General features: G+C 42.3%; 2 protein-coding genes and 1 long non-coding RNA gene across 7 annotated transcripts in view; 2 read left to right on the top strand and 1 right to left on the bottom strand.

Annotated features, from left to right (window-relative positions):
* Positions 1-278, top strand: part of nhsl2 (NHS-like 2) — a 35,389-nt gene extending 35,111 nt beyond the window's left edge. For 2 of the 3 annotated variants that reach the window (XM_088989989.1, XM_088989990.1), the window contains exon 10: positions 1-277. This exon is cut by the window's left edge and continues 2,010 nt beyond it. The gene's annotated coding sequence lies outside the window, so the exon portion shown is untranslated. The other variant, XM_088989988.1, reaches the window with a different exon arrangement.
* A 1,047-nt stretch (positions 279-1,325) lies between these two features.
* On the top strand, positions 1,326-17,871 carry arhgap36 (Rho GTPase activating protein 36). 3 transcript variants are annotated; one of them, XM_088989992.1, is made up of 12 exons: positions 1,326-1,631; positions 7,628-7,784; positions 10,284-10,352; positions 14,413-14,663; positions 14,756-14,969; positions 15,039-15,094; positions 15,171-15,321; positions 15,412-15,560; positions 15,718-15,888; positions 16,965-17,053; positions 17,126-17,334; positions 17,445-17,871. In XM_088989992.1, the coding sequence occupies exons 1-12, from the start codon at positions 1,473-1,475 to the stop codon at positions 17,648-17,650; spliced, it is 1,881 nt and encodes a 626-aa protein (XP_088846118.1). In that variant the 5' UTR covers positions 1,326-1,472; the 3' UTR covers positions 17,651-17,871. The 3 variants fall into 3 exon arrangements, with proteins under 3 accessions (XP_088846118.1, XP_088846119.1, XP_088846120.1); XM_088989993.1 differs by lacking the exon at positions 1,326-1,631 and adding an exon at positions 4,512-4,636; XM_088989994.1 differs by lacking the exon at positions 1,326-1,631 and adding an exon at positions 6,783-6,806.
* On the bottom strand, positions 1,640-3,782 carry LOC148901904 (uncharacterized). The gene is made up of 3 exons (XR_016114201.1): positions 3,673-3,782; positions 3,365-3,512; positions 1,640-1,844 (listed from the first exon to the last, which is right to left on the bottom strand). It is a non-coding gene; the product is annotated as an uncharacterized LOC148901904 (long non-coding RNA).
* Positions 17,872-18,190: the final 319 nt, after the last annotated feature.

Raw genomic sequence — 18,190 nt, 5'->3', positions numbered from 1 at the left:
GGGGGAAAAAAATAACAATCGCCACTTGGGAGCAGTTTATAGCTACAGACATCAATAGAGTCAAGACCACTTATTGGAGTTCTATTTTTGTTATTCCTTATAGGGTCGGAGGGGGGGGGGGGGGGGCATTTAAAGGAATATTCCATATAAGTATTAAATCCCCTGGTGACCCATCCAGTGGTTTGGTGTGTAGCTATCCGGAAAAGCACCACATTCCGACATGCCAGTGCCATGAAGTGATTATATCATAAATAAATTATTTTTCTTGCATAGAGACTCTTAGTCTTTCTTTGATTATTTGACGGTTCTAATGTGCAAAAAAGGGTGTAATATTGACAATTGTTCTCCACATTCATGGTTCGGATTAGTGTTTAGCAAATGCGCCAAAATCCCACGCAGTACACTTTCTGCATTTTGAGAGGAATATACGCACATGGAATTCAACATGTACAATGTGATATAACAAATCTTTTTGTTGTGTCAATTGTTATGGGAAGCAATGATAAAACAAAAAAAAATCACAGAGCAGTAATGCCACATATCACTTGCGATAAAAATAAAATCTGCATTTTTGTTTGCTCTTTTGCACTCATTTTAGTGCACTTGCCAACTAGTGTACACTTCAATGCCTCGTTTGTCATGTGAAGTTATCCCACTACTTTGCCAAAATTGTCCACGACAGAGGACAAAGACCAGACAGCAATTCAACATGCTAGTTAGTAGAACAACCAAGGCATTCTAGAAAAAAAAAATGTGTTACTAGTAAAGTTTTTTTTTTCAGCTTTGCCTTCCACTCCTTTGTAAAATCTCTGCACATTAGTCAGAAAGTTTTGAAATAGTACAGTACTTTGCAAAGTGATGCACAAATACCTGGGAAACAAGAGATTTTAACATATTTTTAGGACACAGTTAGAATTGGTGGTTGGCCGTTATGGCTCCCAAGTCACATGTAATTATTCTACCTGTGCGCCCTAGTCGTTCTACTACTTAGCGCACCTCCTAAATGCGCGTTGCATTTAGGAGGTGATCAAAATAATCCTCCAATGGCACTCCCATAGCTTTTGAGTTAGGGTAATTATGTCCTGTGTCTCGCATGTGCAGAGACACAGGAGATGGCTCATCAGGGCCAAGCGAGCAAGCTTCCCACTTCCTGTTTCTGACAGCGCAGAGCACGCCATGCTATCTACAATGCACATACACACAGGAAGGGCTGACAGCCACTGGCTGGGTGTCATGCAGTATGTGTGTGTGTCTGTTTGTGCTTGCGCGCGTGTGTGCGCCTGCGTTTGTGCTTGTATGCGTGTGTGCGTGCGTGTAGTTGCATGTTTTTTTTCAGGAAAGGAGAGTGGGATAGAAACCACTTGAAGTGATCTGAAGCAGATCCTGTTACAGATGAAAGTGACCCTGAAAGCTGGACATGGGAGGGGCTCAAATCATGTGATGGAAAGCAGCAAGAAGAGGTGAAAAATGAAATGAGAAGAACAAACAGCAACAACGGTCACACGAGCAGCTGCCATCCTCATATTGATGAACGGACCCTAAAGACGTTCCCGCTGGATGGACCCGAGCCGCTCACATCCAGGCCCTGGGGAGTCTCCCGAGCGCCGTCTGACATGCACTTCTATCACCAGGTTGGCATCCTTCGCGCCTCACTTGCATCACATTCAGTAAAATTGACATGACAAAACTCAGCACCTGAAATATGACTCACCCCCCCAAAAAAATACTGGAAGCAATTTGACCAACATAAAATAAAACCAAGACTGCACTTCCTGTGTATCGGATGCTCACAGCCAGTAAGGGGCGTAGTTTTGCCGTATCCACTCGGAGGTCAGAGGGAATTGCTGTTTGGAAAGAGAGTCACATTCCATAAGGACTGTAATTAAATAATTAAACTGGACTGTAAAAGTTGTATTTACCTTTTTGATGGTCGTTGATGGCTTATGGAAGGAGAGTCACCTTCCATAAGGACTGTTGTTAACTCAACCTTGGAGACTCTTCATTATTTTTGATGATTAAAAATCTCTTAATTGACACCTGTTGCTTTCTGATTTGTAAGGTCTTACGAAACTGAGGCATCACATTATCGTTCATCATGTTGATGACTCTCATAGCCACAGTCCGGGTAGCTGCTTTTTGTTAATCCAAATTAACAGAAGTTCTTCAACTTCTTCGATTGCCCGAGACCGTTGCTTTGACAGCACGGAAACACCTTTTGCAACAGACGCACCTTTGATGGCTTCTCTGTTGCAGAGAATGGTAGCAATGGTTGACTTAGCATAGCCGTACTGAGCCACTAAATCACACAAACGCACACCTCGTTCGTGTTTTTCAATTTTCTCCTCTTCTCCTCGAAGGTGATTTTGTTTTGTGTCTTCTTCGGCTGAACACAAGCCTGTGGTGTGGTCTTTTTCGGTCCCATAATAGCAAAATTATCTGCAAATAGCTCCTCTGAAGCGATCGACGTGTGAATTCAGAGGGAGGGGGTGTGGAAAGGTGCGCCTGCTGGAGCGCTGTTCGGTCGTGTGCTTCCGCCGAAGATCACTCTGCCAGATCCGAAGATCTCTCCGCCAGCCGTGGTGGGTGTGTATTGCGATAAGTAGTGCGTATTATAAGGTTTAATTTGGTGTTCGTAAGCCGAGGTCTCACTGTATTTGTTTGTTTATTTATTCATTTATATTATGTTGTTGTTCAAGCGCTATATAAATCAATACGTCAACCTTCTCATCGATATATAAATCAATATGTATTGTATTGTATTCATGTATTTATTTTTAGCTAAACAGCAAACTAGCTCAATGTTAACATCTAATGAAAATCAATTGATGGGGCTATCAGAAATTAGCATCATGGTTTAGCAATTATGAACCTTCAAATAACTGCCATGATTAACGAAGCAGCATCAAATTCAAGTAAATAAAATGTAAACATTTTATGACAATGGGGTTACGTGTGTGTGGGAGGAGGGCTCATTGTACCCGAGTGGCCTTGCCAACTGAGTTTTAATTCAGATCTGGCTCCTGACTACATATTTGTGTATCTATAAGTTAAGAACAAACTATTTTCTCGCTCACATGAGCAGTAGTTTTTCCTTCAAGTCGCTGTTCTTAACCACCTTCTGTGTCCGCGATATCGATTATGGGGATAATTAATATTCTATGTTAAATTAGGAAATTTGTTCCACATGTTTCAGTATACTATTTCACATCTACTATCACACAGTCTCATATCAACATTCTCTCAGGTTAACCTTTTCCAGCCACTTCTGTTTTCCCAATCTCATTTCCCACTTATTTCATTTCATTGTATTTTATTTTTTACATCATCAAATAATTAAATAGCAACACAACAGACGTTGGCCTACCAGGCATTGGTTCGATGTGCCCGACCAGTCCTTGTTGAGGGTGTGTACGTCCTGTTTAGAGAACGGAGGCAGTCACGGAGTGAGAAGACCGTCCCTATCCTTGCTCCCCATCTGCATTTTGTCGTCGGTATTTCCTGCCGGGGCTTAGCTGAAAAGTAGAGAATCATTCATGATGAAGGAGGAAGCAATTGGTTCCGTTTCGGGAAATAGCTGCAATCTGGGCTAAGAAATAATCATGTCATGGAAATCATTCCTGACCAATGTAATTTTTGGAAATACATGTAATAATACATTTCATTTATACGCACCTTTCAAAACTCTCAAGGACACTTTACAGTCACAGGAATAGTATTCCTCTCTTTTTCCCACCCTAAAAAAAATGTAAACGAGTCAACGTTGGCCAGGTGTTGTGCATTCGTCTGGGTTTGCTTATTATTGTGCTCCTTAAAACGACTGAGACCAGCATCAGCCTGGCATCTGTTTTGAATATTTGGCATTACATCACATTCAAAGAAGGGAATGCTCAACACACACTGGCCTGTCTCATGGGCTCTCGAAAGCCAATAGAGTGCACTGTTGTCCAACAAAGTCTGGTCTCTGTCTTGCATCTTTTTTAATTTTTTTTAAACAGATGGGCTGAGTCATCACACTGATAGAAGGCCATCAGGTTTGTAATCATGTGACCTTTTGACCTGGAATTGTAAGGTGGTGCCGTCTTGTGACAGCGGGTGTCAGGCAGAGGTCGGCCGTGAGGGATACTTTCACGCACGTGCACACTCACTTATGATGCTTAGCCCTCACACGTCTGCTCTCATCTTCAGCCTCTTGCGTCTTTGCTTGCGTCCTTTTTAATCCAACGTTTTAATCCTGCTCATCTTGGTACTCACCTGCCTTGACTTTTTTTTGCTCCCTGCTCATATTTACCGAGGTTCTTTATTGGTGAATTTTTGGAGGCCCCCCCCCCCCTTCTCCTTCTCCCCAATTTACTTCCCTCTGTCTGCCAACACCCCCCCCCCCCCAGTGTTTATGTTCTCGAGCTCATGGAAGTCACAACTTGTCCTCTTCCTCCTCCTCTTGTTGTAATCTAACTCCTTTCTCCGGACCTCCCTCTCGCCTTACTCATGCTGCGCCTTCACTAACTTGGAGTCAGACCGTGCCACTCGACTCAATGGTGTCCAAATAGCGGGTGAGGGGGCTGGGGCGTGGGGGCCCATCGGGACAACATTTTGGAAATATAATCACCGGGATAAAGAAAGTCCACTGTCAAATCAGGTATTTGTGCTTTCATAGATGATATTTCTTTGTTGTCTTCACAAATGTTTTATCTTCTGGATGAAAGTTGTCGAAATCTGGAATTTTAACATGGAAAACTGAAATCTGACATTGTATCATTTTCGCTCGGTTATTAAAATCAATGGCCTTGATATGCACAAGTGTCGGAATCTACTCATATCGTTTTGGTCTCCAGGGAAAATTTGGTCTCTCCAGTTGCTATTTATCCAAGAAATAAGCAAGTGGAGTTGCACCCAGACCCCCCACCCCACCACCACCACCACCTCCACATCGACTTGCGTAACACGCACGAATACCTCTCACCCTTTGGCTGCTTCACATTCATTCTTGCTCAATCATCTACAAGAGCGATGGATAATAATTAATGTTAAAGATAGGAGAGCTATTTTGATAAAGCAAAGTTCCCGACTGACAAGATATTTTAATATATTTACGTGTTTTCCAAATTCATTCCAATGTGAAAATGTTGATCTTTTTTGGGCCATTAGGAACGTGGCCAATGTGATAACTGGTTTGCGCAAATTCATGGTTTAAAAAAAAAAAAGAGATAAGTACTCTTAAGGCTTATATATGTATGTTTAAGGTTTATATAAGTAACCTGTATTGATTTGTACTGAAAAATAAACATTGAATAAAATATATGTTCTGTAAAGATATGTATATGTACAACTGGAGAGAATACTACATATGTTGGTACAAATAATGTTCATATGTACCGTTGTAGGGGAGTGTCTGTATTCGATTTTAAGCAGATGACACACAAGGAAATCCACTGGCATAATCAAATCAATTAAGTTCAACAGACTGTTGCTTTTTACTTACTTATGATATGATAAAGTCTGAAAGATACACGCAAGGTCACCCCTCATTTCGGTGTTGTTTTACCCTGGTGACCACGCTGAAATTTATGAATTTGGGGAAGCCATTAGAATGTTTCATTCCCTCCACATATTTTTTACAGAGCCAACAACAAATTCATGAATGACTAATTTTCAAGTCAGAAGTCAAGAATAACGACTGTTATTGTGGTTTACATGGGACGATTCGAAATTTTAGTTCGGACGTTAGAAAGCGTCACGGAAGTTAACATGATTGATCTGCTTTCGCGGGCCAAATAAAATGATGTGGCACGCCAAATCTGGGCCTTGACTTTGACACCTGTGCCCTAAAATACTCAAACATGAAAATGTTCAGGACATCTTGGGAACTCTTTCTCATAAAACTACCACAATTGTTTTACAATCTAATTCCCATATGAAGAGAGATTTAACATATTGACCTAAGACTCCGGCGTTAGCTTCCAAATTTTGATTATATATTTGAACTGTCGAATTAAGTTTCAGTTCAACCAGCTCTAAAGCAATGTGCCTACATCAATTATATTCATATTACAAAGTGATTGAGGAAAACTGAGACTATTGTGGGCCCTCCCGACACAGGAAAGGAAATCCGACGTCTCCGGACAAGTTGTGTCCATAATTTGTAAAATCGCTTAAAATGACTTCTACTGGGCGTATTTTAATAAGATTCCATCGCATATAGCTATATGTTACGTTTTAAGACTCGCACTGAATATTCCGGAAGTCTTGTTTTTGAGTTGGTGACGAGTCCTCACCCTACGTCACTGAAGGAACGCCCCTGACTGAGAACGGACATACCTTGCATCACCTCAATGCATTTTGCAGTACTTTGTTTGTTCTAAAAACATCGTGTTGATCTGCGTTGATGGCGAAATTAGAAGGAAAACACATAAATAACGCGATGGTGAATCGTTGTGTGTTGCATCAATACTTCTACAGTGTATTTGACATTCGCTGACAAAACCTCCCAGGAGACAATTTCCACAGAGCTTTGTTGCAATCTTCTGCCTTTATTTGGGTACTGTGAGTACTAAAGAGTTTGTCAGTACATTTCTCTCCAGATGCATCAAAATGACCGGAATAAATTATTTAATCGATTGCAAACATGTATGCTTTCCTCTTCAGAACTATTTGAATCATATTCATAACTGGAGGAGTAACAAGAAAGCATCTTTTCCGAATCTGAAGCCATTGTTTTGATTCTCGAGCAAGGCAAGACGTTTTGGCGTGACACCACGAACAAGGGGGCGGGACCTTCTGAAACTGGCCACTTCCGGTTTCAAATTGAAGTACTTAGTACTTAGTACTTAGACACTTTAAGTCATTTTCATTGGTGTTTTGCATTTGACTAAAATATCATACTGCGTGTTTTGGGCATTTTAGATGCTATAAAACGTTTTTCTGATGTCAGTTAGGAAACAAAAAAGTGATGTCGGTTGTCCTTTAACTCATTCACTGCCATTCACAAATGTATTCAAGAATTGAAAATATGACGTAGAGCGGCATTCTCGAATTTGTTTGGATTTAGTTTTTTTCATGCTTGGGTGCGATAAAGTGCTGGCTATGGCCTCTGGCAATGTTTTTTTTCTTCTTTTGCACAAGGGATCAGCATTTCCTTTTTTTCCATATTAGTGCTTTGTTCCAGCTTCAGCTGTTGTTAAAGCACTACATAAACCAATATGTATGTATTGCATTGTATTTTGGAAAGTTGCCCTGCGTTCAAGATCATATAACTCCAGACCCATAGAATGTAGGAATTAACTCTTTTTTCTGATGAAAGAAGAGAGTCTCAGGTTTCTTACGCCGCATTGAATGTTTATGTAGTCCTAAAACTTAATATTCTGTGGGTCCTGGAATTTGAATGACAATGACAAAAACCCTGGCACTGGAGTGGAGACATGTTTGCATGTCTGGCAGTGAATGAGTTAAATATGCCGTGGAAAATTCAACCTCACTCTGATTAAATGTCGTATTGCAGACAATTTACCGACATCCATTTGCCCGAACTCAGTGATGGACAGCCTGGCATTTTTTTTCTGCTAAATATTCCCATAACGATGTGTTGCATTTCCACTCACCATGTCATTTGTTTTTCTTGGGGTCCTGGCAGGGAGGCCTTACGTGGGCCAACATGTTGGGTCAGAGCGTGCGACTCCAGTCCGTTAGCATCCAGAATCTATCCGAAGTGGAGCGAGCCAGACTCCAGCAAGTGGCCTTGTTCCACCTGGACCAGAAGGACCTCCATTTGAAGATCAGCATTCCCAGAGGTACGTGATAGGTTACGATTCCCGACTTGTTGCCGACATTTCTGCTGGGAAATGTAAATTTCTCCACTGCGGGACTAATAAAGACAAATCCAATCCAATCCCTGACCAAGTGCGGGATGTGGATGGTCTTGGAAAGCGCGTGCTCTTTGGACGTGCTCTAATGTATGACTAGTGGAGCATGAAAATGCCAATGCAAAGACAGCTGATGGTCGGTGGAGACGGCTTCAAGAACTTGGAAGTAGAGACTGGAACAACTGCGAATAAGGAAAACTTAGGACATCCTGGCCAAGCACAGGATGGGAAGAGGACAAATATTGTTGTTTCTTATGTAAATGTAACAAACTCCAGCCTTTTGCACGAGATACATTCCCGAGCCACACACCATGGGTGAAACCTGAGCCCTCCCATACGCACTGAACAGCATATTTAGACACTAAATTAATGTATTTCAACACAACAAGCGAACATGGACCAAAACTACTTTTGTCTCCCAAGTTAAGGTTAAAGGTAAAACTCATCTAAACACAAAAGAAAGCAAGCCATTATCTACAATATTTCAACGCCAACCTTATTGAAATGATCAGGATACTACTGGCCAAAGTTATGCTAGCACGCAAAAGGCTAAAGCTAGAATTTAGCCAGGCTATTTATAAAACTAGAAAAAAGTACTACTTTAAACTACATGGGGTATTTCGCAGAAAGAGCCTGTCTACCCACCCCCCTTTTACGATAATACGAAAGAAAGAAAGCCAATCTACAGTATTTCAACGCCAACCTTATTCAAATGACCTGGATACTACTGGCCAAAGTTATGCTAGCTTAATGCTAATGATGGAAAAAGGTAAAGCTAAAATTTAGCCTGGCTATTTTTAAAACTAGAAACAAGTACTACCGGTAATTTAAACCACATGACGGCATTTCGCAGAAAGAGCCCCCTACCACCTCACCCCTACCTTTTTACGGTAACAGGAAAAAATCCTACTCGGAGAAAACAATGACGAAAAGGCCATTTTAAAATATTACAAGAGGATAGTTCAGTTCTTCAGTTTCTTTTCAGCATGGTTTAAAAACTTATTCAGAGAATGATACAAGCCACCAGTTTTTTTTATTTTTAGTTTTACATTTATTGTGGGGTTTTTTTTTTGGGGGGGGGGTGCAACACTTTATTAAATCCACACTTGTTAAAGTGCTCGCAAATAAAGTTGGGTTGCAGTGAGTTAATCAACGTCTGTCGCGCCAGCGATTTTGAGCTTTTTGATTTGTAAACATGCAATGGATGATTGTTGGCCGCGGTCCAGTTCTTCATCCAAACTTGCTTCCAGATGTGCAAAGTCAAACTGCTGACTTCAAATGGTGCACGGCAAGTTCTCCAGACATCATCAACGGTTCCGTCTTTGAAAAATGAACCCACATAGCTCATCCATCAGTTTTACCAAATCAAAGTGTGGTATCCATGGATACTTGTTTGGTTCCAATTTTTGTCCTTTGGGCGAAGACGGCCTGTCATCCGCAAGACACAGAGGCCACAGGGATTGTTCTTGAGTGTTTGTGTGTCCTATGAGAGTTTCTAAGCTGCTTTTCTCAGCCTCGTCTTGCTGGCTGGCTGCTTTTTTTCTCAGAACTATTCACTACTGAGCATATACTGTATGTATAGCTCAACGTCTACAAGTATTAGACTGTGAAGGCACTCTTCTGGCCTTCGTTCCACCTTGTAGATTGGACTCAATTTGCCCATGGAGCGTAGTCTTTCTCAGTGAAGCGTTTTCTTGCAAATGTTGATGACAAAATGTGATCACAATTTGATTACGAGGCATGTTTTTTGTCATGTGGCTGAAAAACTCAACAGCTCATCTAAGCTCACTGCTGAGGATAGAGATTGTATTTTCAAAGATGTTATTTAAAGGGCTATATACAGTCCGGTGTACAAACCGTATCGGCGGTATTGAAAATAAATGTATGCATGAGTGTATGTGGTATTATTGTGTTAGCATTAGCATTGAGCTAGTGGACTACTAAATCAGGTTATTTGTTTCTCTGATGGACTTTTGTGTGTTGCCGGATTGGCGTATTTTCCAGGAGTTCAAGTGTGGGAAACTTATAGTACAATTTTCTCTCCCGTGGTAAGCACATTGGGTCACGTCTCTCGCCACCCTCCCCCCATCCCACCCGGCCTCTTTGACTTCCTGTTGTCTTTTGCTGACATTTTGAGGGTTGTGCTGTTGAAAGTTGTCCGACGTATTTAGCCACTGGCGAGCTCCATGGAATTCTCTGTCACCACTTGAGACACTTTTTCTTCTATTGGCTTATTCTCATGCTCCTCTTTGTCCTTTTTTTGCGGGCTTCCTGCTTTGCTGTGTTAGGAAAACGAGACCACCCTTACGCCCCCAACCTGTCACATCATGGGATGCCACAAAATGACACAGCTACATTATTTAAATGTACACAATATGTGATGACATGCTTGCCTGCAAAATAAATGAATCTTTTCTCCTTCCACAGAAATTCACAAACGGCGAAAGTCACTACGCAGGAAGTTTGACTCATTTTCCAAGGAAAAAAAAGAGCGTGGTGAGTTGTATGCACACAATCTAAAAAAGGAATTTCTATTTGGGTGGCAGGAATATCCAATTTATGTATTTTTTTCCGCACACGTACAATTGTATTTAAAAAAAACATCCTCCTGAATGTAAGTGTTTTGCAGCATTTACAGGGAAAAATATGTGATTATGAAGGTCAACGAACGATGATGCAAATCTTTAAAGACGTAACACCTGTTGCCGCTTAGCCGCACGTACAGACTTATCTGCAGTCTAACCCCGTTAATGAAAACCTGGAACATCATGAGCCGGCCCCGCTCCTGCTGGCTTTGCCCGCCTTCTCACTGCCGCTGAACATCCTCCTTGGCGGAGGGAATAACTATGCTAAGTTTGGAAGCTATGATATTCGAAAAAGTCAGTCTATGATTCGGCTTCAGAGAGCAACAAATGCCAAACTGAAATGAAAACATAGATCAAAGTATCATTTATTCTTTTCATTTTGAAATCAAAATTGAAAGATGTACTCATTTATTATTATTATTATTATTATTATTATTATTATTATTATTATTATTATTATTATTATTATTATTATTATTATTATTATACGTGTATATAATAGTATAACATTGTTATTTAGTTTATATTATTATTTTTATTATTGTTATTATTTTTAATTTAGGGTAAAAACTGGGAAAAAATGCCAGTGTTTCATATTACAAATTTAGGGTATATCACAAAAACTGGAGGTGGATTTTAAGTCAATGGGCGAATTCACAAAATGCAAAAGTTTAATAATGATTTACGTTACCTTGTTAACACCCCTCAATTTACCATGGGAAATATTTGATCCGGGTCACAAATTGAAACATAACCCACCAGACTATTTTTAGTTTTAATGTTGATTTTAAAACGAATCACAGCCCTTACATACACAGAAAACTGATAATGAAACCCCACCATCCTCACATATTGAAGTAAAAGGCTGAAACATGCTCACATAAGTGGATTTGCCCCATGATCCAGATCTGCACCAAACCCAATAAAGAAACAAGACGCCAAGGATGTTTCCAAACAAAGGCTCAGCGGCCATTGGTGTCACTTGCCAGCAAATGTGGCCAAAAGTCAGACGGCGTGCGTCGGGGTCAGCAAAGAGCTTAAAAGCCAAGCTTGGACAAAGCAGGCCAGCGAGTGCACCTATAAGCAGACATCCATTTGGTTTCACTGGATGAGACCAGCACATGAAGACCGACGAGCGCCCTCCGCTGGGTGTTCCAGACTTTGGAAAAAAAATTAAGCATGAAAGGACAATGGTCCCTCCTACTTCCGAAATCGATTGGTTCTGGGAGAAATTTCTTACCTCCAACATTTTATAAGTACAGACGTGTTTTCCATGTAAATGCCCTAATGCATTCCAAGGCTCGCATCACTACCCCCAATTCAGACAAAAACGTTTCCCAAAGCATAACAATACTTTAAAATATGTAACAAATACATGTTACACTAAGATAATTGCATAATAAATAAGAGCTAAGCAAAATGTTTAAAAAATAATGATAACCATTGAACTTTTAATTGTGTCCTTATCGTTTTTGTTGCCTTATTAGCCATTGTTTTCTCTCACGTGATTTGTTTTTACTGCCGTTTTGTAAAGAACTGATGAATTTTTATTTATTTTTTGCTTTAACAGTCCAAAAATATCCAAGGCGAACATCAGCATTTACAGTTAACTTGAGTTACTCACCGGGTTGAGTGAACACCGGCACGTTTGGCTTCTGCTGCTCACCCGAAGAAAAACTTCGACTGTGACTGTAGTGTCCTTGAGAGTTTTGAAAGGCGCTTATAAATTAAATGTATTATTATAGTAGTATTATGAACGTAAAACTATCAGAACAACTACTGAATAACGATCGATCTATCTACATCCGTCATTTTACAAACGTAGACACAAACATATAGAAGTCCGTTTAACCAATGGGATGCCAGGATGATGCTATATAATAGCATATGGCAGAGGAGTATGTTGCATTAAGGAAACTTGAAATTATGAGGAGCTAGTCATACTGTATTATTATGACCCATCGTGTCTTTAAATTTCTTTTGTAACAGGCGATATTTTTCTGTTGAGACGTTTGTTAAGGCGGGAAATATGCACTTATTTAGAACACATATGTGTTTGGTTAACGGCTGTAGTGGAAAAGGACAACTGGGAAGGTCTATTGAATCGTATAGTAGGCGCTGGCGAACACATGCAGTTTTTATTAAATAGACATTCGTAAGGAGAAGTAACATAGTAAAACTGTATCATTGAATCACCACACGTCGATTAAGTGCTTATTAATATTATTTTTATGTAAGTAGTAATTCACTACTTAAAAAAACTGTCTCAATAATAATAATAATAATAATAATAATAATAATAATAATAATAATAATAATAATAATAATAATAATAATAATACAGTGAGACCTCAATTTACGAACTTAATTGGTTCCCAGACAGAGTGTGTAAGGCGAAAAGTGTGTATCTCAAAAAAAAATCCCATAGGAAACCATTAAAATGGGAATAATCCGTTCCCGGGTTTCCATAAAATATACTTCTCAACTAAATAAGCCTTAAAACTACACACAACCTACCTTATCCTATGTATAATAAATGTGCTATTGTATTATAATGAAAGAAATACAGTGCACTGTATAATAAAGTCACTTTATTTACATTTGTGATGGTCATTGATGGCTCTTAATTGACACCTGTTGCTTTCTGACTTGTAAGGTCTTACGAAACTGAGGCATCACATTATCATTCATCATGTTGATGATTCTTGTAGTCTTTTCTGAATGGAACTGTTCAAAAAAAGCCTGCACATCAACTGTTGAATGGCCTGCTTCTGCTGTCCTCTTGAAGGCAAATCAAATTCTCTGTGTTGATGACCTCATTATGGTCAGCAACAAGCTCCTCGATGCCATCTGCATTCACTTCGAGTCCCGTAGGTGCTGGCAGAGATTTTATGACAACAAAAGGCGCGAGTCCGATGATTCCACGGACGCGGAATAAAACGCGACAAAAGAAGGCGGGCGGGGCGAATAAAATGGCACACTCGCGTCTAACAATCACCTCGTGCAAAGCAAACTTTTGGAGCACAAGCAAACTTTTGGAGCACAGGACATAGCGATGCACTTTCGTCGTAATCATGTCACTGGTGAGGTGACAGTGACTCGTTGAAATGAAATGAAATTGAAGTGTCGCGAGCGGCATCAACGCCCGAGCTGTCAACTCGCCCGTGACAATTTAGCGTGACTATTGACATGCTGTTCCGGTGTGTGTGATAACACTAGCTCTGATTGGCTTACCATGACACATGACTCTACCCTTTAGCCAATCACAATCACTTCTACCGCATCTTGACAGGGGGGTGCGTTCAAGTGTAGCAACACAAAAACGTTGGCAAGTGTTTGTCACCGCTCATTCAGTTAGACAATGCTTTCCAAACAACCTAGAGTCATAAGAAGTTGTGCGCTATTCTCGAACATGAACGCACCCCAAGTCTTGGATGACAAACAAACAGAGCAGAGTAGACGTGTACGGCTGGTAGTTTCTTCAATTTATTCATAGTAACGCACCACATTTGAACTGAGGCTGAACACGAGCCTGTGGTGTTTATTTTCCGGTCCCATAGTAGTAAAATTATCTGCAAAAAGCTCCAAGTAGGCGATCGACGTGTGCATTCACTGAGAAGGGGTATGGAAAGTAGCGCTGGCTGGAGCGCTGTTCGGTCGTGTGCTCACGCCGAAGATCACTTTCGCCAGATCCGAAGGCCGTGTGCTTGATGGACCGGCCGTGGTGGGTGTGTATTATGAAAATAGTGCTTATTATAAGGCTTAATTTTCATACATTTGACGTTCGTATGATGAAAAGTTCATATTATAAGGCGTTCGTAAGTTTAGGTCTCACTGTAATAATAATAATAATTAAAGATAAATGTCACTCAGCTGAAGGAGAAAAATTGGACTCTTTTTTCCCCCTCCCCAACTGAGTGTCATTCATTCTCAATCGTTCTGTCGAAAGCGACTCCCGTTGTTTTTGTCAGAATCTGCCCCCAAGGCGTTTGGCATTCCGCTGTCGCAAGTCATCGCCAACGACCGGGCCTTGAAGCGCCATCAGGATGCCGTGAAGGAGAGCCGACGGGACTGCTTGGAGCTGGAGGCCAGCATCCTGCGGTTCCGGGCCGAGAAGCGGCAGCTGCTTACGGGGGGCGTGCGCCCCTCAATGCCTGCAAATTCGGTGGCCCCGGTGCTACCGCGCTCTATTTTGGACACCGTTGGACGAGGACAGAGACGGGTAAAACCTCAGTCATCCAAGTGATGCCATTTGGAGGAAAAAAAACTGAATAGATCATTGAAAGTGTACTTCTGTCTACTTTCTAATCCCAGGGTGGCCTCTCCGTCGACTCCATCTCCGATTTGGTGGACAGTCAGTCCCGCTTGCTGGAGGCTCTGCAGCTCTCCCACCCAGCAGAGCTGGAGTTGAAGAAGAACGGCGGAGGCTCGTCGGAGGGGAGGAGTCAAAGCAGACTAAGTCTCAACCCGTTCTACCCGCAGGTGCCTCAGGTTCTGGAGCGCTGCTGTGGCCACATCGAGGCTCATGGTGAACCCTCCGTCCTCTTTATCTCGCGCTCTCTCAGCCCACCTGATTCACTTTCCATCCTCCCTTCAGGTCTTCAGACTGTGGGGATCTTCCGAGTCGGGAGCTCTAAGAAGAGAGTGCGGCAGGTGAGCTTATACTTCGTGGCGGGTGCGGCGACAAATAATGTTAGCATCCCGTTCTTGTCTCTCCTTTCCCGCGTAGCTGAGGGAGGACTTTGATGCGGGCTTGGATGTCCAGCTGGACGAGGAGCACAGCGTCCACGACGTGGCTGCCTTGCTAAAAGAGTTTTTGAGAGAAATGCCGGACCCTCTGCTCACCAGAGAGCTATACCCTGCCTTCCTGCATGCCAATCGTACGGATGCACCATAACTACCCATAACTATCATTTGAGGTCGATAACTCATTTCCACTTGTTGTTTTTTTGTCTGTGGTTGTCGTTCAGTTCTTGGAGGAGAAGAACAGCTGCAGTACTTGCAGCACCTCCTGTACCTGCTGCCTCCCTGCAACTGTGACACATTACTGCGCCTCCTGACTTTCCTGCACACGGTGCACAGCTTCGCCCAGGACAGCGTTGGCGCCAACGACGAGGAGGTCAGTAGTGCTACATCCTCAAGTGCAACTATTTTGCTCCTGTACTTGATTCAATCTCAATTTGAAAAAGGATATCTATACTCCTCTATTTATTTAACCTTTATGGACTCAATCCGTGGTCCAAAAATTCAACAACTTGACTTTCTGACCGGAACAGATCCCCGGGAACAAGATGACGACCGCCAACCTGGCGGTCATTTTTGGACCTAACCTGCTCCAAAGGGAAGGAGGAGGAGATGGCAGTCCGCAGGCCGTGGGCATCGAGGACAGCACGGCTATTATTAACGTTACTCTGGCGCTCATGCAGAACTACAGGAGACTTTTCATGGTGATTCGCTTTAGTCTTGTCAAAGGTTTACTGTTAAAGGTGACTTATAGTCACATATTCTTGATCCTCTACTGAGAATGACTATTACAGTTTTGACCATAAACCGTTCCAGAAACCTGTTCAAAACCCGATTTGGTCAAAAACTGAAACATTACCCATTATGTCTCAGTCGTACAGGAGTGTTCCATCGATGAAAAGGTTTCTTCAGCCGTCATATGTACGTTTCGCTTCTTATCCAAGAGGCTTCGTCAGCTAACTAATTTTTTGCTGGTAGCTCTGGCCCTATATATATATATATATATATATATCCAGACTGTCCAGAGGTGGCGGTGCCAGACCTCTGCTATGATCAAGTCCTTACTCTAAGGTTGGGGGGGGGGGGGCGGAGGACTATTCCCTGCGGCTACACTAATTACTTCTATTGTCCTGACTGATTATGGTCTACGACTGGCCTGATTGCCCCAGTTGCTCAGTTATCACCTCATCAGCATAACTAAGCCTATGTAGTATCGATCTCAGAAGTGTGCTGTAAGCACGATCCAAATTAAACCTCACACCACCATGGCAATATATAGGGCCAGAGTTACCAGTAAAATGTTAGTTCGCTGACGAAGCCTCTTGGATGAGAAGTGAAATGTCCGACACCTTCAAGGAAGTACAGATGGCAGCTGAAGAAACCTTTTCATCGATTTCCCATAATAATCAATTTCTGCTATTTATTTTTAATCGATATTGACCAATACAAACACGCCTTCTCACAATGGAACGCTACACGAGGATATTGCGTTAGTCACAATGAGACGCGATAAAAGGAAGTGACAAATAAGGAGGTGGAGGGGAGTTGACTGGTGCATACAGGTGCGCTCAGTTTGGTCGAGAACCCATTTTCAGTTGTAAACAGAGGCATAAAAAAACTGACATTTTTGGTCAAATTGGTCAAAAACCGAGACGGTCAAAAATCGAGGTTTGGCTGTATTAGTGACGCACTGATGATGTGACAGAGGAGTTGAGAGTGAAAGAGCATGGTGTATCCCACCTGGCGGAGGTCCCCCAAATTATGCCAGTGTGTTCCATAGGTATCGGCCGAGCTCCAACAGCAAGTCCTGGTGAGTCTGATCCAGACCGACCCCGACATCATCGACTACCTCCTTCGCCGCAAACTCAGGTAAGGGCAATCACCGTTTCAACGACCGCTTTACAAACGCAGACCTAACACCGCTCGACTCCGTCATGACAGCGGCAGTTACGTGACGACGGAAAGCGGCGCCGGCTCAGGTGGCCGGCGGGACACGGGAGCGTCTTTGGACTCCGTCGGGGCGTCCACTGGGAGTTTGTCTCCGACCCCGATGGAGCCTCGCTCATCGTTGGAAGGCGGTTTGAGTAGCGAGGTCTTCCTCAGCATTCTAAAGATGAACCCGAGTAGAAAGCAGCACGACAGCAGATACGGTAAGCTATCCTTCCACATCTGTAGATGACTTCATCAGAATTAGATGAGCGTGCCTCGTCGTCCTTGGAAACGGGCTCAAGATCTTGAATGCAGCACTGCGTGCCAACAGGAGAAGTCCGGCCCCGGAAATCCGTCCGCCACATGCGCCAGTTCCACTCCCACCACAACCTGCTCAGTCTGGCCCAGCCTGCCAGCCAGCAGTACCCAGCGGACGCGGGGAGCATTTGGGTCAGGCAGGCGCCCCCAGAGGAAACCAAGACCAGTTTCTGGGACTTCTTCACAGGGAAAGGTTCGGGCTCCGAGACTTTGGTGTGATAGTGGTGGGTTGCGTTCTGAATCGTTGATTTATTCCCTACTCCTGTATAGTCATATTACATTGCAAAGAACACGACAAAATGGCTGCCATATAATATAAAAGCGTGGGAGTGATTATGAACACAATCGAAGAGGTGCTTATGGACAAACTATGCATGTGACTGACTTGACTTTTCCATTTGACAATCTGTCGATCTGACATAAAGGAATCATTCTGTGTATATACTGTAACGTACATTTTTTTTTAAAGAACCGCGCAAACGACTCCAGATATTTTCTCAGATCTATTTTGTGTAAATAGCAATAAACTGTATATATGGCCTAAAAAGAATATGTCAGTTTGTTTTGGTGAGGGTATATGATGTAAAAGTCATATAAAAAGTGCTTGGTCCAACTATCAATGTCAGCCATTTCACAAAAGTGTCCGTGAGCACTTTGTGGCACAAATTTGGCTCATATCGCCCCGAGTTTCTCCATTTGTGACTTGATGCAGCAAAACAGCACAGATTATGTAAAAAGACAGAAGGTAAGCAAAGCTGC

Source organism: Hippocampus bargibanti, linkage group LG02 (assembly GCF_051943395.1).
Source record: "Hippocampus bargibanti isolate YZ-2025 linkage group LG02, ASM5194339v1, whole genome shotgun sequence".
Classification (NCBI taxonomy): domain Eukaryota; kingdom Metazoa; phylum Chordata; class Actinopteri; order Syngnathiformes; family Syngnathidae; genus Hippocampus; species Hippocampus bargibanti.
Note: the sequence above shows the minus strand (reverse complement) of the source record. Positions and strands in the feature narration are given on the sequence as shown.